Source organism: Coffea arabica, chromosome 2c, assembly GCF_036785885.1.
Source record: "Coffea arabica cultivar ET-39 chromosome 2c, Coffea Arabica ET-39 HiFi, whole genome shotgun sequence".
Taxonomy (NCBI): domain Eukaryota; kingdom Viridiplantae; phylum Streptophyta; class Magnoliopsida; order Gentianales; family Rubiaceae; genus Coffea; species Coffea arabica.
In genome coordinates this window covers 74,949,598-74,970,852 of record NC_092312.1, presented here as the reverse complement: position 1 = coordinate 74,970,852, position 21,255 = coordinate 74,949,598, and the positions used below count along the sequence as shown (strand labels likewise).

Here is a 21,255-nt window from a genome sequence, read left to right as displayed (position 1 = left end):
CAGTTATGCGCTGTTAGTATTTGTTTATATATAGTCAATCTTAAAAAACGATCATCGGTGATTATCTTGACAACAACATTTGTTTAGGTAATGAAGTAATAAATAATTTTTATGTTTTTTTCTCTACTTCAACTCAAATTCTAAAGAATGACCTAGAATTTGTACATTACTATTTACATAGAAAGATTTTACCACATTCATTTTGTTATCTACTTTCTTCTCATAGCAAAGGTTGTTGAACTCCATGGTGTATTTTTTTTTTTTTTTTTTTTATAGTTCATTTGAGAGAAAAAATTTCTTCTTTTTTTTGGGGTTTATTAATAGGAATAAGTATGGTAAAATCTATCAAGTAGAAATTGACTGCAATAGAAAATATGGCCACTCAATGATCTTGATTGTAAAGTGCAAGTTAAGACACGGGCAACTCATGAGGTTACTTACACACATCATATCATCTCCAATTATTAGTGCATATAAAAACCATTAACTAAAAATAAGAGAAACAAAACGCAAATGCAGACGCATTCACGAATAGAACACAAGCGAATAAAATATAATTAGCACTGAACGCATGAGGGCCTAAAGTATAATATATGGGGCGAATTTCTAGAAATATTGTTGATTTCAAAAAATATTTCAATTATGGCCGTATTTTTGAAATACAACTATCACGAAATATTTTTTATTTTCATTAAAATTTTTTTTTTTGGTTATAGAAGGATGGAAAAAAATATTTTTTTATACATGACCACAATCGCTGCTTGATTTTTTTTTTTTTTAATAAAGTAATTGGGGCAGCATGGTTGTAAGATTTACATTATTGCTAAGACATGTTATAGTCTACTTTTTCAAGGTGGCATTGGGATATTAGGTCAACCTCAACTGCCTTAATATCTCATTTTTACACGATCACCTAATACAGCATTGAAGAAAATTGTAGGTAGGTTTTTTGGGTATAAATTCGTTATTACAAATCGAGGAAGTTTTGAGTGCGGTGACTAAAGTTGAAACTTCAAAATATAGATATTCTGAGTTCTAATTTTCCGTCCCTTCTCAATTTATTAAATTTCACCCTTTCCCAACTAAAAAAAAATAAAAGAATTTTTTATTACAAGAAATATTTCTCATATGATATTTTTCTTAGGAAGTTATAGGTATTTGTCGACATTCATTCCACCATTTATATTGGGTAATATACTTCTACTACAAACCAAGAGAGAAGACAAGAACATGACATCCATACGAAAATCTCTATATACAAGAAGTAAACAATTCCATGTAAATATGCAATTATACTTGATATGAAATGAGACTTAATTAAAATTTCCAAAGGAGGGGAAAAAGAAAAGGAAAAGAAAAAATTCATACGAGAATGGAGGGCATTTTAGTAAAATTACTAATAAATTATCCATATATCATAGGTCCCCGTTGTTAATATCTTCTTTTTTTTTATTTTTTATTTTACCCCCACGTCTTCTATTTTCCAGCAAAAACATCGGTGTCTTTTTGCTTGCTCTTCCTGAACCGGAAGTGGAGTGCAAGAGGAGTGGAGAGGTGGGAGAAGGCAACTAGTAGGCCAAGGAAGGCGAGGCCAGAAACGAATTTCCATAATCTCATCGTAAAATAAATTCAAGTAGTAGCAGCAGTGCAGTAGTACCACTACAAATATCACGAGACCCAGCCCCGTCGATCCATTTTCGGCTTCCCTTAATTTTTTCTCTCTCTCTAAAACTTTCCCCAGAAAACAAAATCCATTTCTCCGAAGCTCCTCCACTCGGCCACTCCGCCACCAACTTCTTCTAGTCTACTTCACTCTCTTCATCGGTGAGTTTACCTCTCCATTTCGCCGAAACTCTCTAATTTCAATTTCAAATTTACATGTGCGTACTTGTTTATGCATTCAATTCGTCAGTTTCTGCGCGCGCGCGCACACACATATATGCGTGTCTGCGTGCGTGTTTTTTTTCGTCCATTTTCTGTCATGTTCTAATTTTACGAATTGAAATGAGCTGAGTATAGGAATCATCGATCGAGATAGTCGAATTAGGATTGCTTTGTGGAGTCGATGATCTCTGTGTAGGTCTGCGAAGCGGTCAATGGCAGTCCAATGGCGCTAAAAATTTGTTTCAAACATTAATTCTTGTGTGTTTAATTCCAAACTAGTTGAAAAGTGAGTGGAAAAAAAAAAATTAACCACACGTATAAGTACTGTGCATCTGCGCCGCGCCCAATTTAATTCTCGTGTGTATGAATTCGGACTCAATTTAATAGTTTTTTTTTTGTGGTGGCAATGAGACACGGCATTTGGAGTTGAGAATTGTATTGCGACATAATAATCATTATTTTTTTTTGAGACGTGGCATTTGGCATTTAGGAAATGAAGTATTGAAGTTGTGCAACTAAATTATGAAAACCGTTTTAGTTTGTGTTCTAAAGACTGGAACGCTGTCCTGCTAGTTGAACTTGGGTTTTTGGCACAAAAATGCTGTTTGTAATGCATACGTTTAAGCGCACACCCATATACAGTCACATACTTGCTCACACGCATGCGTGCACGTGCAGAGACGCATACACACACATATCTGTAAGTGTTGAGAGGATGATACTCTCGTGCCATTAGCTCAAGACTACATTGATCTAATTTATCAGAATATCATCTTTAATGTGATTGGCTTATGCCGTTGGAACCATTTGATTGTTACGTAGTTATCAGGCATAATTATTTGTAGCACTTGATGGTTGTAATAATCATTTACTTGACAAGTGTTGACTTCAACGCAGTCAATTTCCGTAGCGGATATGTACACTCAGCCAACTTGGTGATGGATTTTCTTCACTTTACTCGGTAGAAAGGCATCGAGACATGGAGTTTGCAAGTAGTTTCAATCAGGCAAATGTAATTCATGCAAGTAATGTCGTTAGCTACAGGAGTCTAGAACAATTTAATCTCTCTCCAGGTATTAGATGTAAAAGCTTTCATCTTAGATTTCTTGGTTACCCAAGACTTTTGGTTAGAGCATGTCCCATTCGGAGGTTGAAACAGAGCAGTGCTTATTGCGGTGGCATCATTAGAAGCCAAGTAAACAACTTTTTACAGCCCTATGATTCCTATAGATCGGCTGCTTACTATCCTCGGAGTGTTTTCAAAGCATTAAAGCAAGTTCCACCTCACTGTCAGGGAAATGATTCGGTAGCTTTTGTTGATGGTAGTAATAGGGATTTAGATGTCTCCGAAGGAGTTAATGATGATGTCTCTGGGACTGCGTCTAATACCAGTGAAGAGTCAAGTGTATTGAAAGAAGGACCAGAAGGAGAAGAACCAGAGGTGCCTAGTTTGGAGGAATTACGGGAATTGCTGCAAAAGGCACTCAATGAGTTGGAGGCTGCAAAGGTTAACAGCACTATTTTTGAGGAGAAAGCACAAAGGATATCTGAAACTGCTATAGCATTAAAAGATGAAGCAGCAAATGCTTGGAATGATGTTAACGGTACCCTCAGTAGCATCCAAGAGATTGTAAATGAAGAGGCTGTTGCAAAAGAAGCTGTCCAGAAAGCAATCATGGCCCTTTCTTTGGCTGAGGCAAGGCTTCAGGTTGCAATTGATTTGTTAAGAACTGTGAATGAAAAGAATAGCCCCTTGGAAACTGGAGAAACTGCTGGTGATGAAAGTGGAGGGGAAGAATTAGATTCATTTAGAAAGGAAGAAGAAGAGCTCTTGGCTGCTCAGGAGGATATAAGAGAATGCCAGGACAATTTAGCGAATTGTGAGTCTGAACTGAATCGGTTACAAAGTAGAAAAGAAGAATTGCAAAAGGAAGTGGACAGGTTGAATCAAGTTGCTCAGCTAGCTGACATGAATGCCTTGAAAGCAGAGGAGGATGTAGCAAACATAATGCTTTTGGCAGAGCAAGCTGTTGCTTTTGAACTTGAGATCGCACAGCGGGTGAGTGATGCGGAGATTGCCTTACAGAGAGCAGAGAAGAATCTAGCCAGTTCCGATATTGATATCTCTGAAACCACAATGCCGCAAAATGCATTTACGTCCCAAGAACTGTTGCTAGGTGACATAGCAGTTGTTGAGGAGCTGAATGAAGGAACAATTGTCAGTGCCAGTGAGAAAAGCATGAACCTGACTGGTGATGGTAATAAGTTAGTTTTTGAGACTATACCTGACAGTCAATTTGATACTTCCAATCTGAGGTCTGACAGTCTTTCTGATGGAAGTGATGAAGAGAGCGGGAGATTTAGGGTAGATTTAGAAAGAGATGCTGAAGTAGAAGCTGACAAAGTTAAAGTTGGACAAAGTAAAAAGCAGGAAGTTCAAAGAGAATTAAATAAGGAGGGGTCACCACTGATTGCTCCAAAGGCATTACTGAAAAAATCATCCCGTTTCTTCTCTGCTTCATTTTTTTCAGCTGCAGATGAGGAGTTCACACCTGCTTCACTGTTTCGCGGTCTTATGGAGACTGCTAGGAAAGAGTTGCCAAAGTTGGTTGTTGGGTCATTGCTTGTGGGAGCAGGGTAAGTCCAGCTGTAAAACTTATTTACTTTTTATTGCATCAACTCATTAGATTGATACATTTAATCACTTCAAAAGCATAATGTGCTATAACTTTGCAAAGTATAGAGGAAGCTACACTCATTATGATTTACTGTTCAAACCTGTTAGGATTGCATTTTATGTCAAACGGGCAGACAGGCTACCACTGCTATTTCAACCACCAGATCTCATCACTTCTAGCATCGATGAAGTTTCTACAAATGCAAAGCCTCTTGTTCGACAAATGCGTAAATTGCCTAAAAAGATTAAGAAACTAATCGAGATGCTTCCACATCAAGAGGCATGTGTTTCAAGAGCCTTCTAGTACTTAAAATCTGTTATTCAATCTCTCATTTGTATTTTTTGACTTATAGATTTATTTTTTTTGGCTATGTGTTTTATTCTTGTTAGGTAAACGAGGAGGAAGCATCCCTTTTTGACATGTTATGGTTATTACTTGCAAGTGTTATTTTTGTGCCGATTTTCCAAAAAATTCCTGGAGGTAATAAATGCGTCTTTTTTTCTTTCCTTTCCTGCAAGAGATTGCCTTGTACTTCTTACTAGCTTGTTCTTTAAACTTTTTATTCATTGTTCTCCACCTGTCCTGTTACTCAGTGTTGAACATGACAGTAAGTATAAGATTTCTGATTTCTGTAGAATCTATCTGTTTCATTTTTTGAGATGTACCATGTCCCTGGATAAGATTTTCTCTATGAAATAAACAGTTTTATTTTGTTATTTGTGCCTAGTGATTGAGTTTTTTGACTGCTGCAATTTTCAGGCAGCCCTGTTCTTGGGTATCTCGCTGCTGGAATTCTGATTGGACCCTATGGTCTTTCAATTATTCGTCACGTACATGGCACCAAGGCAATAGCAGAATTTGGAGTTGTCTTCTTGCTATTTAATATTGGCCTTGAGGTGAAGCCCATCAAATTTTATTTTTTATTTTTTTACATGATACTTAAATTTATCAACTTGAATACCAATGGAAGGCGAATCTTTGCCTTTACTTTTTTGCAGCTTTCTGTTGAACGTTTAAGTTCCATGAAGAAATATGTTTTTGGATTGGGCTCCGCTCAGGTGACTGAAATACTTTGTATTTTTCAGCCAACTTCTTTCTCCATAGGGCTGCATATCAATTTGGTTACATGCAGTAGTTTCTAATTCTGCATATTTTGTGTCTTTAAAATGTAGGTCCTGGTGACAGCTGTAGTAGTTGGCTTGGTTGCTCATTTTGTTGCTGGGCAGGCTGGTCCTGCTGCAATTGTGATTGGTAATGGTCTTGCATTATCGTCTACTGCTGTTGTCCTCCAGGTGAACTTAATAATTCTATTTGTAGGTTTTTACCTCTTTAGATGAATGCACAATGACTTGGATGAACTTAATAATTGAATTTGTAGGATTTTACCTCTTTGGATGAATGCACAAAAACTTAGACTAAGCTGAATAGCATTTCCTGTCAGCAAACTCTCTGTCCTTTACTCCATGTGCAGGAATTTGCATAATTTGCTCTTTTCAGATCAATTGTCTTTGGTTTTTATTGTTAGTAAAGTATTTGCCCCCTAAGGAACCTTTGTTCCAGGTTAAGTGGATTATGAAACATATCATGTATATACAGAGCTTAAATTCACCCAATAAATATTTGTTTAGATGTTTGTATTCCACTTCCAATGAGAAATGGAGTGGTGCTGTTATATATTTCCTACCTTCTTTGAATGAATTAATCATAGACTTCCACATGCGGTTTACCTTGTGGCATGTTGATCATGGTGTATAATTGTTATGCCTGGGCAAAATACTACTGGCCTTATTGACCTTTTTCTAAGTTTTGTTGGTGTAGTAATTTCTGCTAGAAAGATTTGGAACATATGTGCTTTGACCTCGTCTTTAGAGAACTAAACTCTTATTCTGAAAGAATGTGAATTTCTGACTGTATGTGCTTGCATGCGTTCTTACTTCATTTTGTTTCTGTTCCCTGATTCCTGGTTGGGTTTACTTTTGATGTGATGATCACTCTTCAACTAATTTTGCTCTTTTGGTTTTCTATTAGAGGCAATAGAATAATATTAATAGGATATTTACAGGTATTACAAGAACGAGGGGAGAGTACATCTCGCCATGGACGTGCTACATTCTCTGTTTTACTTTTCCAGGTGCACACGCAAAAGCTCAAGCTTGTGTCTGAAGTTCCTTTCTCTTCTCATTTTCTGTTGCTTCGTTGTCATGGTTTCTGTGCTTATGCTTTGCTAATTGTAGCATATGTGAAATCTCCATTTCTACTTTTCACAGGATCTGGCCGTGGTGGTTTTGCTTATCCTCATACCCCTTATTTCACCAAATTCATCTAAAGGAGGGGTAAAAATTTCTTCCATAACCTTTCAGACTTTATTACTGAATTTTTCTACCAAATTTCTTTATTTTTTGAACAAAGTTGCGCAATTTGCTTTGTCCCTTGATTATTTTATTCATCTTGATTTCACGAAACCTTCAACTAAAACTTTATTGCACATTGTTTTTACAGTTTATCAGAAGGAATTGCGACTTCCACATTTTTTAGCAACTTATCTCATGGAACTGTGATATTAAAAGATAATTTTTTCTCTTTTAAGTATTACCTTGGTGATTAAAGTTGCTTTTCACACCCTAAATGTTAACTAGAAAACTTCGTCATGTCTAAATATGTCATCATCATGGTTTTCTGTAACCTTCAAGTATTATTTCGCTTTTCAGATTGGTTTTCAGGCCATTGCTGAAGCCCTTGGATTGGCTGCTGTCAAGGCAATTGTTGCTATTGCTGCCATTATTGCTGGAGGACGCTTAGTAAGCTTTACATGCTTGTTGCAACAGAGAATTATCACAATAATGAGTCCTGTTTATATATCTTAAGCTTCTGTCTGCTGTTACACGTGTATACATGTATCATTGCTGCTTTTCAAATTGAAGACAGTCTTCAAATGTTATTGTGCTTACAGAGAATACTAAGTTATTACATTTTGCATGAGATGTGTGGATCTTGTATTTTGGTTCAACAAGAGTAACACTTGTCGTTTTTCTTGTATTCTGGTTATTATGCAGTTGCTTCGGCCAATTTATAAGCAAATAGCTGAGAATCAGAATGCAGAAATATTCTCTGCAAACACACTTCTTGTTATTTTGGGAACCAGTCTCCTAACTGCCAGGGTAGGTGCATTTATGTTTCTCTCTGGTTGTTACTTATTCTTGGATTTGGTCTAATATCACTACTTGTTACTCTGGCTCATGCAATAATGGGGATACTGCAATACTGAAACAGGCTGGCCTATCTATGGCTTTGGGTGCATTTTTGGCTGGTTTGCTTCTAGCAGAGACTGAATTTTCATTGCAAGTGGAATCAGATATTGCTCCATATCGTGGCCTTTTATTGGGCCTTTTCTTCATGACGGTAGGTCCTCATGTTTCCAACTGTAAGTCAAATATGAACAAAGTTTACCACATATGCAAGTTTCTTATTTTGTCTGATTTATCTTCTCCACAATGGCCCTATCTACATTCAGATTCTTCTTTTGAACATTTTCCAGCTTTTCTCAATGCTGACTGTTATTTACGTTTTGTTCCCTGGAGTACTAGTGGAGAGAGTAAACTTGTGTTTGCATTACACTGTAATATTCTTTTTACTGTAGACTAAAGAAGAAGGTTTACAAATGGAAGTGCATGAATAGGATAATATTGGCAGAACTGGATCTCTTAACAAAAGTCAGAATTACTTGCATCTAATTGCAGTACATTTTCCTGTTGCAGGTTGGAATGTCAATTGATCCTAAACTTCTTGTTTCTAACTTTCCTGTCATAGCGGGGACATTAGGACTTCTGATAGCTGGCAAGACCATTTTGGTTGCTTTAGTTGGTAAACTTTTTGGAATTTCAATTATATCAGCTATAAGAGTTGGCCTTCTGCTTGCTCCGGGAGGAGAGTTTGCCTTTGTCGCCTTTGGTGAAGCTGTTAATCAGGTTTCCTAGAAATATTTCCTTCTTATCTGTGGACAATTATTCATCTTCTGTCCATCTAAAGTTATTATATGATAAACTTTATACCAGGTTCAGGACATTGCTTATGTGATTTACCACCTAACTTGTCAGTTCTTTCCCTTTTGGTTAATGTTGTCATTTTCTTTATTGACACTATATGATTATGAAATCTTGGTGTACGTGTGTGATAATATGTTTTTGGGAGAAACATCTAGTCATCATATTATTTACAAGAATACCCTTACTCTTTTAACAGTATGCTTCTTTAAAAAGCTCATTTTTTATTTTTATATTTTAATGATACCATAGACATTCTCTAGAGGTACCTGGGATGATACCCTGAACATGATAAATATATGTGCAGCCATTTGATTATTTCTTGATAAAATGGTTGACTTTGCTAGGATATATCTTTTTGAAGTATGGCTGGCTTTTCTTTAACTGATTTAAATAAGGCGAAAAGTATCTCATTGAGGAGGGTCAATGGGAGCTTTGGTACCAATTTTCTATTTTGAGCTCCTCACAACCAATATCCTCCTCTATCCTTTCTTCATTATTGACAACATCTTTCCTGATTTAAATCTGGGTGAGAGTGGTAGATCATTTTCGTTTTTTTTCCTGTGCCTGATGGAATATGAGCATGCATGCCTGTGGATTTCGACTCCTGATAAACCTTCCAAAGATTACATCTTTGTCATCAGATGCCTCTTCTTTCAAATAGAGATCTTAAAAGTAAATCTGGTTTAGTTCTTTGACTTTTTGTCCGCAGCTGAAGATTTTTTTTTCGGTAGAAACATAGTTGCTTTTATGAGCGTCTTTACTAGCTGGTAAACTTGCTGTACATGTTTGATTTGCTGTGGTAAAATATCATACAAAATGATCCACTTCCCTCTGGATAAATTTCATTCTCATGTAAGATTTTTTGCTCTATTGATAACAGTTTTCTTAGATTGCAATAGTTGGTATGCCATAATTGTGTCATTTACATTTTTGCCTTGTCAAGAGAACTAGATTCTTCCATTGCAATGGCTTTAAAACAGATGGGGCCCTCGTGTCTGTTACCCAGCTCATAACGTACTTCATTTGGAATAGTTTATAACAAGAAGCTTTGGACCCTGAAGCTGTAGTTTTAACTGTTTTTTTCTAACTTGCTGATGTCTTCAGGGAATAATGTCTTCTCAGCTATCATCTTTGCTGTTTCTCGTGGTGGGTGTTTCTATGGCCCTTACACCTTGGTTAGCTGCTGGAGGCCAGCTAATAGCCTCTCGTTTTGAGCTCCATGATGTCCGAAGCTTATTGCCTGTGGAAAGTGAGGTGAATTACTCAACTTTTTTTTACCAGATGCTAGCTGATATCTAGATCAGCCCCTCTTGGTAGTTCACAAAATTGATTTTAGTTTACTGGACTTCATTTTGTGTGTAGGATAAGAGTATAATCTTCTGAAGGAGCTCAATAGAGCATTCCTATTTATCTTCTTTTTTTTTTTCCCCAATTTCCTTATGTTCCTTTTGTTGAATTGCTGAAGCTAACCTTTACCAACTTCATTGTAAATTTAACCAGTATTTGATCAATTTTGAAGAGTCCTAATACGCTAGGCCTTCACTGTCACCTGTTTCTTTTTCTTTTGGATCATTGAATTACTTCCTTGAATAGCCTCATACATCTGAAGAATTTTCTTTTTCTTTCCAATTCTTTTTGCACTTTTAGACTGATGATTTGCAAGGTCATATCATTCTCTGTGGATTTGGACGTGTTGGTCAGGTTTGTGCATATATCCATACCTTTTTTTTTTTTGCTTTGTTTTAAATCATTTGCATTGGAAGTCTCATATGCTAGTATTTTCTTGAAAGTTCATCTGTATTATCTACCTCTCAGAGTAATGATCTGCCCAACTCCTTATAACAGATCATTGCCCAGCTTCTTTCAGAACGGCTAATTCCATTTGTTGCTCTTGATGTGAGGAGGTAATAATCTACTGGATTTCTTTTATGTTGAAGTAGATCAAAATAACATGGCACTTGTTTTCTGATAAAATTTCTTTTGATGTACTGGGTAGTTAACTTGGTTTTCTTTATAGATGTTGTCTCGAGATAATATTAGCTATGTTGATCAGACTTGCAGTTTAATTTGATAGTTTTTCAAATGGAGCGATAAACTAGATGAATGAGAAACTAATACTAGTAAATGTCAGTGCAGACAGCAAGGAAAGTATCCTTCATGCTAGTTCCTTCTGTTAAATTTGCATGAAAATCAATGTAGAGATAATTTTGTTGATAATGAAAATCAGCTGAAGCAAGCAAACTAGGTATGAATGGATAGTTTTCTTTTTGGTTGCTTGATTTCAATCAAATTTTACAAAATGTTTCCATTAAAGATTTAAAAACTAACAAACATGATAAACATGACACTATGGGTGGAGAAAATATAACGATGTTGATGCATATAATACAGTAAGTGATTGGAAACAAGGAATTTGGTTGGAGTCTTAATGTCTGAGAGTCAGTCTGTATAGTCTCTGAAAGAAGCTGAATCCATGGAGATTGTTCACCATTCTTATATGCTACATCCATGCAGAGTTTGGAAACTCTGTTTCCTTTTCCTTTCTGATTCCATGAGATCTTGCAAAGCAGTTCCTTTGTTTGCTGGTGACCACTTACTTCACACTAAAATTGCAATAGAGAAGGCGACGAAGTAATCACTTGCAAATTACAGAAGCTATTTTACTTTATATCGCCTTAGCTTGTCTTATTTATTTTTAGGTATCTATTTATCTCATCGTCCAGTCAACTTCTTTGCCACCATCATGGCCATTTATGTTGGAATGGCTTAGAACACAAGAAAAGAGTGTTTTTTGGTCAAGTTTTTTTAGGGTGTAGTTTGCAAGTGGGGGAACTCCCTGGGCTGCCCAACACCCCTTAAAATGCAAAATAAAAGGGGGGGAAAAGGTTAATGAAGGTGAAGATAGGCTTGAAGCTTCTTTAATTTTTTTCCTTTGAAATTTAACTTTTTTTATTGGGGTCTTTTTTTTGGGGGGGGGGGGGGGGTGGTTGGGTGGGAGCCAGTGACAATGCTTTCAAAGGCTGAACAAAATCATGGATCTCTAGTCTTTTCACAAAAATGTTCGGTTGTTGCTTCATGTTGCAGTGCGTACAATTACAGTAAATGTTTATACATCGAGATTGATTTTGTCTGTAAGTAGAAGGTTAAAAATATAGCATTAGTGAACCCATCAACTACACCCACATTGTTAATACTATTGTTTACAATTGCAGTGATCGAGTGGCATTTGGTCGTCAACTTGACCTTCCAGTATATTTTGGTGACGCTGGCAGTCGAGAGGTAAACACACCATTGCATCATTCTTGTTTGATTGCACCTTCTTGTCATGACCCACTCCCTTTTCTGAAAATTAGGTCCTCCATAAAGTTGGTGCTGAAAGAGCATGTGCGGCAGCAATTACTTTAGATACTCCTGGTGCAAATTACAGAACTGTCTGGGCTCTAAGCAAGTATTTTCCCAATGTCAAGACATTTGTCCGTGCTCATGATGTTGATCATGGCCTCAATTTGGAAAAGGCTGGGGCAACAGCGGTATCTCTCTCTTACCTTGAACCTCTTATCATTTTCCCTCACTCTTTCAATCCTGCATGGACTGGAACATAAACGAATTCTTTCAGGATTACATTATCTAGATTTTTTCCTTTGAATATTCTCCCCTCAGAGCCATGTCAACTTTCTGCATATAACTTGCACTTCAGTAAAAGTGGGGAATTCATGCTTCGCCTTTGAGTTCTGAATTGAAGAAGTTTTGCAGGTAGTTCCAGAGACTTTGGAACCAAGTCTACAGTTAGCAGCTGCAGTACTCGCACAAGTAAGTCAATAGGATATTAGAATACGTCATTTTTGCTCCTTTTTTTGCACCTCTTTTAGCTGAACTATTTTGATTGGTCTTTTAAGTCGTTTATAAGCAAAAATTTGTTGTCGAATGGCTCATAAATAGTACGCAATCATAGTATTTTTGACAAGGAAGCGCAACCTAGTTGGTGACAGATAGGTCATGGATTCGAGGCATCAAGGGGGGTTAAGTGGGGAACCACTATTGACCCTCTTGAAAAAAAGAAAAAGAAAAAAATCATAGTCTATATTTATGTCCTGGAGCTGGGTCAATTTCAAACATCTGTCTTTTGTTTCTTTATTGTATTCTTGAAGTGGGACTGTCTTGGAATAATATAGACTGGTTTATGATTTTTTAATTATAAAAGGGGTCTCAATATTCATTTCTTTGTCACGAGTTTTTTGAGTTTTGTGTAATGAATTTCTTTTGCAATTGTTTCCTTGCTTTTGGGAATTCTGCTGCAGAAAAAAAAAATCAAATGTTGTGGTTCGTTTATCCACATATAATGTATGAACAAGCGTCTCGTTGTTGGGGCTTTTGTACCGTAACTCTCCTTTTCCTTGAATTGGTAGTTACTATTATGTTGATTTATTATGGGAATGCAATGAACTGATGGCAGTTTGACCAGCTCTAGGTCTACAGTATGATCTCTCTCTCTCTCTGTCTGTCTGTGCCCCCCTACAGTATGATCTAAAAAATGGGAAAGTTGGATCAGTTAATGGAGATGATCATTCTTAAAACTGCCATAGTGCCATTGGCAGCCTTGATAACTGATCATAGTTAGTTATGCTTTTTGACATTTTAATTTACTGCTTATATGCTTTACCTTTCTTCCAGGCTAAACTGCCTGCGTCAGAGATTGCAGCAGCAATCAATGAGTTTAGGTCACGACATCTTTCAGAGCTTACTGAGGTATAGTAAATTTGGACTTCATGTTTGGATGAGTTATTACTTGATCTACCACTCGCTAATCAGGCTTACCTCTTCTACCGGCTTTCAACTGAATTTCTGTTTCTTATTTTCAGCTTTGTGAAACTAGTGGAAGTTCTCTTGGTTATGGATTTACAAAGATCATGAACAAACCGAAATTGCAGCCACCGGAGTCTTCTGACGATAATCAAGTCAATGAAGAAATACTGGCAGTATAGTTCATCTTGCCTGATGGGAGCAAAAAGACCAAGAGGGGATTTTTGTCGATCCCAAAAAGGATCGACATTAGATCAAAGGGCCTCCTCTTAGCCATTAGATCAAAGTCCAATGATTGTCTACAGTTCAGTTAGTCTCCTTGTACCCCATATAGCACGCTTTTAGGGTTAGGTCCATGCCGCTTGCCAAAAAATGACAAAAACACGAATTGGCAAAAGCAGATGTGAAGCTGATATGGTGATGGTGGTGGAGGGTGGTGGACTTGGGGAGTGGTCTGAAAAAACTTCTGAGCAGATGTATGAATGAATCAATTAATTCTTACAATAAATGGATAAGATATATATAGAGGGAATCCAGTCAACTTATTTTTTATCCATTTAAACTCATTCAAAATTATGTTATCGTTTGGGGGAAAAAAACTACTCATTCAAAATTAAAAGACGGAATTGGACGAGTTATTGGTGGTCGAATTTGGATGAGTTAACATATTTGGAATGTGACTGACCCATCTAATCTTGCGTTTCCATATTTTGACTGCTAATGTTCCATGCAAATTGAACTAATTCGTACCTTTTTGCTTCCTTCATTATTTATAAATTGTGATTTTTTGATGTTGGGTTTTTTTTTTTTTTTTTTGGTGGATTACTTCTTCGAATGTACGGTGAAGGAACTGATTGACTGCTAATTCTTACTTGGCTTTATTTTTAACCGAATAACCGCTTGCCGGTGATAAACACCCTTATTTATGACCATAGGTAAGAGAACTGTGTTCATCCAAAATAGAACAGTTCTGTTATTTTCATTGGGAGAGTTGATGAATGTAACTTAAAAAAATCAACCCGAGAGGTAACTTTGAACCCCCTACTATTCACCTCGAGTATTTGGATAGAAAAGGTTGTCATCAACTCGAGGGATTCACAATGTCTACTACTTGGCCAAGCCATCAACTTACACGGACCGTCGACCAAAAATGTATGAATAGCTCTCTAATAAGAAATGCCTCATGCTTAAATGAATGATCTAGAAGAATCAAAACACGCTTCAAAACAGACTCCACATCTCATTCAATATCCAAGCAGCAAGTACATGTTTACGATTATGATTATCTTGTGCAAGAGGTATCAAAATGGGAGAATCGGGCAAGGTTTGGGTGGGTTATAATTAGATAATAGATATAATTGGATCAATTCATCTATATCTATTTAAATAAACGAGTATAATTCATTTATACCTATTTAATAAATGGGTATGAGTATATCTAATTATTCATTTATAAGTTACTCAAAATTCTACTTATTTTTTTTCTAATGTTGTTTGATGAGAAATAATGGTCTTTTATTGTTATTAGATTGATAAGAAATTCAAATTTATTTGTTTAACGCTCACTAAAAGTTGAGTTTTAAATATATAATTATTTTTAAATGGATATACATGGGTGAATCAATTCAACCCACTGCCCATCCATTAAAATGGTTTAATTGAGCATCCATTTAGACTCATTCAAAATTAATGGGCGGGATTGGACGGATTATTGATGGACGAGTTTGGGTAGATCAACATATTTGGGTTGTGATTGATACATCTAATCTTGTGTTTCCATATTTGACTTCTATTGCTCTATGCAAATTGTAATAATTCTTACCTTTCGGTTTCCTTCATTATCTATAAATTGTGATTTTTTGATGTTGGCTATTTTTTTTTTTTTTTTTGGATTACTTCTTCAGATGTACGGTGAAGGAATTGATTGACTGCCAATTCTTAATTAGATGTGACCTTGATGAAAAACAAAATTGGCTTTATTTTTTTTACTGAATAATTGATTACGGGCGATAAACACCCTTATCTAATCGCCATTGTTCTCCCAAAATAGAAAAAGAAAGAAAAAAGATACGAAGCAAGAAAGAAATTTCATTCTTTGGATTCTTCTGATTATTCAGGAAAAATAAAACTAAAGTATTACATTATACTTAAAAGAATCTCAACCACCACCAACCCGTGATTACATATTAACAAAATCAAATCCAATAAAAATCATCCAAATGCAGAACTTCGTAGAAGTTAAAAAAAGTTTTTCCAACACTTCCATCATCGATTCTTGATATAAAAAAAAATTCCTTCTAATTATTAATGCTAACAAGGCTATATTTAGTCTCTTGACAAAAACGAAGACACAAGCATGGTCTTTATCTGAAAAGATCTTGATCTACATCCTCCTTATCTTGATATCTTTGTTTTTTCATCACCTTTCAATATTTTCAATCTTTGTTCTTCTTATATTTTCAAAATCTACATCCTCTTCATGTTGATATCTTTGTTTCTTCATCACTTTTCAAAATTTTCAATCTTTGTTCCTCCTTCTAATTGATATGTATGTATAGAGTTGTCAAACAGCCGCGATTAAATAACTGCAATGTAAAAACCATAAGTAAGTTGTAAGTAGCATTAAGCAAAGTTCAAGGCATATGCTTAACGACATACATTACTGACTGCCATGTTAAAAACCAAAACCAGAAGGTACGTGACTCCATAAGAAGTTTTGTTAACTGAAAAAGGTAAACCACCATTAACGGAGGCAACAATTTCACAGTTACACCTAGCACACATAAGAAATTTCTGAGCATAAAACTTAACGGACAAGACACGCAAGTACCATATAGCAAAAGAAACCCACAGACGGCATTGGCGGGAGAGGAAGGGGCAGCCTAGAGTGGATTAGGAATAAACCAAATTGGATAGGGTTCGATCCTCCTAATGTTTTTGTAATCACACGGGAAATAGCAGTCCTCGAAGGTCTTGTCTTTGTAGTTATAGATCCCAACATCGTGACCTCCCCAAGACTTATTTCTTCCAGATGAGAGATAGTAATCATCAGTGAAGTAAATGGAATTAGGCCTCACCTCAGGGAAATCCTTTGCAGAGAGCGAGAAACTATCATTCATGCCAATAAAAGTGGCGTGATCCTCCAAAGAGTTGTCCATGTACCTCAACACTTTATCAGTGAGATTAAATTTATGAACGTCAAAAGTCCAAGTCTTGTATGGAAGAGTCCAATCAGGGTCATCTACAAAAGAACCGTCCTCCTGGTTGACGCTGTACGCAGTGTACTTCGTTACCCAAAAGAACTGGCCCGAAGACGACGAGGAGGAGGAATCATGATCAGCATATGGGACCAAGAAAAGCCTATCGTGGGACACCAATTTTTCGAGGAATTCCTCTTCCTCAGCTTCAGTTCTTAAGGAATCATAGCAAGGATATTCCTCCACATCCACTTTTAGGTTCTTAATGCGAGTCCTTTTCGGGGACAGAGGATTAGAAAGATCCCAACACTCCATCTCCAAATCTGTATTGACCGCGACAAACATTCGGTGCCTTCTGGAATAAACTATGCAGTTATAGTCTACCAGAGGACTTTGGAGGCAAGTCCAGCTTTTTTCACCGCGAGAGGGACAGCAAAAGGCCAGCTTATATCCTCTTGCTTCCACGGAGTAGTAGGAGATCATGAATCTGCAGTCCTCTGCAGCCGCTTCTGGCGATGACGAGGCAGCAATAGCCCCAATAGTTTTGCAAAAAATTGGATCATGAACTGGTAGTGTGCGGTAAATTGGATCATGAACTGGTAGTGTGCGGATGGAGGGAAGCTCGATCCTACGCTGTGTTATGGGATTGAAAAGGAAAACAGAATCATTGAGCCGGTTCACGATAGCTAGCCACCCGTGAGATGACCCAATGCACAGAGCATCATCTTCTGAATTCTGCATGCCACTGCAACTACTTTCGGCAGCCGTGATGCTTTTCACTCTGTTCTCCGCCAGGCTGTAATAATAGTCATAGAAACAACTTCTCTGCTTGTTGCCGACGATATTTCCGGCGGAGGCGGCAGCATCAGGAGGAGGGATTAGGAGCCAAGGAGAAACTTTTGTTTTTTGTAACAATTGATCCGCAAGACCACCACCACCACCACCACCACTACCGAAGAAGATGGTAGCAGGTGATTCGTTACTTGTACACACAGTAACACCGCTGCTGTTTCCCAAACAGCGGTAGAAACTGTTGTAGTTGGAATGCCGACGAAGAAGGGAACCGGCTCCCGAACACCCTGCCGGCCATCTTCCGACCAAGTCTCGCATGTAGGAGGACTTCGCCCTAGACATAGATCTCATCTGTTGGATGCTGAAACACTAGTTGATCACTTGGAATCCTCAGTGACATGTTTTTCTATGCCAATCCAATGCCACCTATAGTATTGCACCAAGTGTCCTGTTATTATTTACACTTTAATTTTCTAATAATTCAATTTGGTTTGATTTAATATAAGGGTTCGTTTGGTTTCCCATAGAACTGGGGTTTAGAATTGGAATTGGAGTCCCAATTCCAATTTTTCAGTTTGGACACCGGCAATGCCAGAGAATTAGAATTCAATTCGAATTCTATGGGCCATCAATTCCACAAATTCAATTCTTTGGTAAGACCTAAGAATCACAATTCCAATTCCATAATTTCATCTTCTATTCGGGTTGGTACGCGGATCCTAAGTAGATTAAATCAATAAAACGGATCTCCATATAATCAACAAAAACAAAACTGAAAATGAAAGTCCTCCCCCCCTCTCTCTCTCTCTCGTCACAGGCCAACCACCGTTTCTTTGTAGCTCTTTCTTCTCCGCATCTTCCTTCTCCGCCTCCTCAGTCCTCCCATACTTCCTCCTCTGCCACCACCTATACTTCCATCTCTGACGCCTTGTCTCTCCTCTTACTCATCTTCTTCCTCTGCCTTTTCCCAGCATTGAACATCTACTTTCATTTACGCTGTTTGGGAAGACGATACAGCTGCCGGAGGCTCCGTCTGCTGCGGTGGCTGCTTCCACAGCTCCATCTAATGATATTTCCACTGATGATACTTTAGTTCAAGATCGTCCTTCTTCGCCGAATTCTTTACCTGAAGACAGCAGCAATCCGGATAGAAGTGGAGCGGAGGAAGAATCCGACAAGGTTCCTACTTGATTACTTCTTTATGTCGTAAATGACCCATTACTTGAATTTGTGAAAGGAATGATGGGTTCCATCTTCGTTTTCAGATGTTTTGGGTATACAGTATACAGTTGACTTTCCGCGACCTTCTTTTATCTTTTGTTTAGCTTCTAATTTGGGGTTTTTGGATAATATGATTCAATTTGAGAATTTTATTGACTTTTCCGGTAAGCAGGTATATTTTGGATTGGGGAAACTCGTCAATTTGATACCATCTTCTTCATGTTTCTAGTGGTATGAGCTGGGATTGAATTGACGTGTTTATCTGTATGAGCTGTTAGAATTTGAAGCTCCAAGCCCTTTAGATGGAAAGCAGATGAACTAAGAAGTTCTGAGTAGGAATTATGTGTAGGATCATTTATTTTCATTGGTTAATCGTATTATACGAGAAATAATTAGATAAACATAGTGAAAATAATTTCGACTCTAACATTTATCTTCTCTGAGAACAGGATCTCCTGGAACCTGATGCAGCCCATGCGGTCAAAATGTTGTTGCCCGACTATGTTAACGGGGACTTGTCAGCCCTGTGTGTATGGCCTGATCAAGTGAGGCACTGGCACAATTTCTCTCTCTCTTGTTCAATTAGTTTAGTGTTCATGTTGCCACTGTATTTGATAGTTGTGAATATCTAACGCAATTTGTTGCTTCTGTTTCATTTTACTCTCTCAGCCAATGCATGTAGGCTTTACAAGTGATGAAGGAGGAAACACCATAAATTTGCGCTGGTTTAGGCACAAATCCAATCTGCACCATGTGAGTATTGACATCGATCTAACCTGTCATGAAATCACAAATTTGGGAGATAACTGTCACGTATTATTCACATCTATGCATATAGGTCTGGGACAGAGAGATTATTCTTACGGCTGCTGCAGATTACTACGGGAAGGAAGTCGACCTCCTTGAGCAAGACATAGAAAGTAACTTTACAGATGTAAGTATCTAAATAAACTGGATTGTATCCTACTTGTAACATATAATTTGGGAGCTTGGTTAACATATTGAGCATGGCTTTTCTTGCCTGTTACATTCATAGTCTTTAGGGCCACTTTTTCCATTAACTAAATTTATAGATTGCTTCATGGAACAGGGAATCTGGTCTGACGATCTTGACTCCTGGAGGGACTGCAGTGATCTCCATACCTGTGTAACCAAGTGAGCTTTCTCCCTGAATCTCTTTTAGGCAAGCCAAGAAAATGATCTAGTGAGAAGAAGGCACTCTGCTTCTACTCTCTGGTGCCAAAATTTAGACGTAGGCTTTAATTGTTGACGGATGTTTTTCCTCATAAACACAGGTATGCAGCAGAAAGCATCAATATTGCTTGCAAATGGGGTTACAAGGGAGTTGAGGCTGGAGAGACTCTCTCTGGTATTACAAATAATTTGATCCTCTAATAATCCAAAACTAAAGTTCCATTTCATCTGTTGTTATTGCTTGTTAAGCCAAAAGAATAATGCTTTGGCTTCTTTGATTACAGACGATTACTTCAACTCTAGACTGCCCCTTACTTGGATGAAGTTGATGCTGAGATGCGAAGAGTACAACATGAGGTTGATGATGAAGATGAAATGGAAGATGAAGATGAGGAAAATGGAATGGAAGATGATGGTCCAAATAATGATGGTGGTGTAAATGCTGTTAACGAGAATCGAATTCGAACAGTACAACCAACTAGCGAGTGGACACAATTTAGGAATGCTTTAGCACGAGCAATGTTTATTGACTATCAAATTAGACAAGGCCATCATGGAAGTTGAAATTTGATAGGAATTTATTCGAACTTAATTTCATATTAGAATGGCCATTTATTGAAAAATAGTAGCAATGTATAATTGTGCTTTTTTTTCTTTTTTTTTTTTTTTGGCTAAAAACACTTTGTTTGCGTATTCCTCTATTTCTTGTATTCCTATATTGAAATTTCTTGTAAGATACAAAACTCAAATATTTATAATAGGTACAAGTTATGACTTTCCTCCCAATTCATATCATAGAGTAGGCTTTTGATTTTCTAAAATTTAAAGTTCTTAACTTTAAAAACGTATCAAGGTTTTAACTCGATAAATATTAACTACTTTTTAAGTTAGAATATACAATTATTTTTTATTTAATATAATTTAATTTTTTTTAAAAAAAGAATTTTTTATTTTTGCAAAAAAGGAATTAATTTTTTTTCTTTTAAAGCTTTATTAACAATTAGTTAAATGCAAGAAAAAATAAATTATTAAAGGTACTAATTGGTTTTTTCCTTAAAGCTTTAGTAACAATTAGCTAAATGTTAAAAAATTATTATATAGTAAAAAAAAGAAATTTTTTATGTAAGGAAATATTAGTTGGAAACAATTCTAATTCCTAATGAATTCTTCTCTCATACAAACAAAGAATTTGAAATTTCAAATAAATTCCGTATCAATTCTATGCATTTCCCAAACGAAAGAATTGAAATGACTTGGAATTCCAATTCATAGAATTTCAATTCTAATTCTGTAGAACCAAACGTACCCTAAGTGTAAATAATAACAGGACACTCGGTACAATATTATAGGTGACATTGGATTGGCATAGAAAACATGTTACCGAGGATACCAAGTGCTAATTGATGGCCAGCGCCACGCTCTTTTCACTTCTAAGTAGTATTTGTA

The 21,255-nt window shown here is 36.8% G+C and overlaps 3 protein-coding genes across 3 annotated transcripts; 2 read left to right on the top strand and 1 right to left on the bottom strand.

Annotated features, from left to right (window-relative positions):
- The first annotated feature begins 1,521 nt into the window (after nt 1–1,521).
- Nucleotides 1,522–13,946, top strand: LOC113728042 (K(+) efflux antiporter 2, chloroplastic). The gene is made up of 21 exons (XM_027252511.2): nt 1,522–1,824; nt 2,782–4,521; nt 4,670–4,841; nt 4,952–5,042; nt 5,322–5,458; nt 5,561–5,620; nt 5,735–5,854; nt 6,625–6,693; nt 6,830–6,895; nt 7,271–7,360; nt 7,616–7,720; nt 7,833–7,961; nt 8,318–8,527; nt 9,710–9,859; nt 10,253–10,306; nt 10,451–10,509; nt 11,818–11,884; nt 11,959–12,135; nt 12,359–12,415; nt 13,277–13,351; nt 13,465–13,946. The coding sequence occupies exons 2-21, from the start codon at nt 2,864–2,866 to the stop codon at nt 13,585–13,587; spliced, it is 3,669 nt and encodes a 1,222-aa protein (XP_027108312.1). The 5' UTR covers nt 1,522–1,824; nt 2,782–2,863; the 3' UTR covers nt 13,588–13,946.
- Nucleotides 13,947–16,007: 2,061 nt separating this feature from the next.
- On the bottom strand, nt 16,008–17,967 carry LOC113724696 (uncharacterized). The gene has a single exon (XM_027247574.2). It carries the CDS (start codon nt 17,743–17,745, stop codon nt 16,288–16,290), a length of 1,458 nt encoding a protein of 485 aa, XP_027103375.2. The 5' UTR covers nt 17,746–17,967; the 3' UTR covers nt 16,008–16,287.
- LOC113728040 (endonuclease 1-like) lies at nt 17,951–20,595 on the top strand. Its single transcript, XM_027252510.2, has 7 exons — nt 17,951–18,573; nt 19,065–19,160; nt 19,285–19,368; nt 19,454–19,549; nt 19,706–19,770; nt 19,911–19,984; nt 20,094–20,595. Exons 2-7 carry the CDS (start codon nt 19,101–19,103, stop codon nt 20,246–20,248), a joined length of 534 nt encoding a protein of 177 aa, XP_027108311.1. The 5' UTR covers nt 17,951–18,573; nt 19,065–19,100; the 3' UTR covers nt 20,249–20,595.
- Nucleotides 20,596–21,255: the final 660 nt, after the last annotated feature.

Excerpts from the sequence above, each read along its gene's own strand:
- LOC113728042 (XM_027252511.2), top strand. The coding sequence starts at position 2,864 with ATGGAGTTTGCAAGTAGTTTCAATCAGGCAAATGTAATTCATGCAAGT. Across the intron at positions 5,621-5,734 it reads TTGGATTGGGCTCCGCTCAG|GTCCTGGTGACAGCTGTAGT; the intron begins GTGACTGAAATA and ends TTTAAAATGTAG. Across the intron at positions 8,528-9,709 it reads TTGGTGAAGCTGTTAATCAG|GGAATAATGTCTTCTCAGCT; the intron begins GTTTCCTAGAAA and ends TGATGTCTTCAG.
- LOC113724696 (XM_027247574.2), bottom strand. The coding sequence starts at position 17,745 with ATGAGATCTATGTCTAGGGCGAAGTCCTCCTACATGCGAGACTTGGTC.
- LOC113728040 (XM_027252510.2), top strand. The coding sequence starts at position 19,101 with ATGTTGTTGCCCGACTATGTTAACGGGGACTTGTCAGCCCTGTGTGTA. Across the intron at positions 19,161-19,284 it reads TGTGTGTATGGCCTGATCAA|CCAATGCATGTAGGCTTTAC; the intron begins GTGAGGCACTGG and ends TTACTCTCTCAG. Across the intron at positions 19,369-19,453 it reads ACAAATCCAATCTGCACCAT|GTCTGGGACAGAGAGATTAT; the intron begins GTGAGTATTGAC and ends CTATGCATATAG.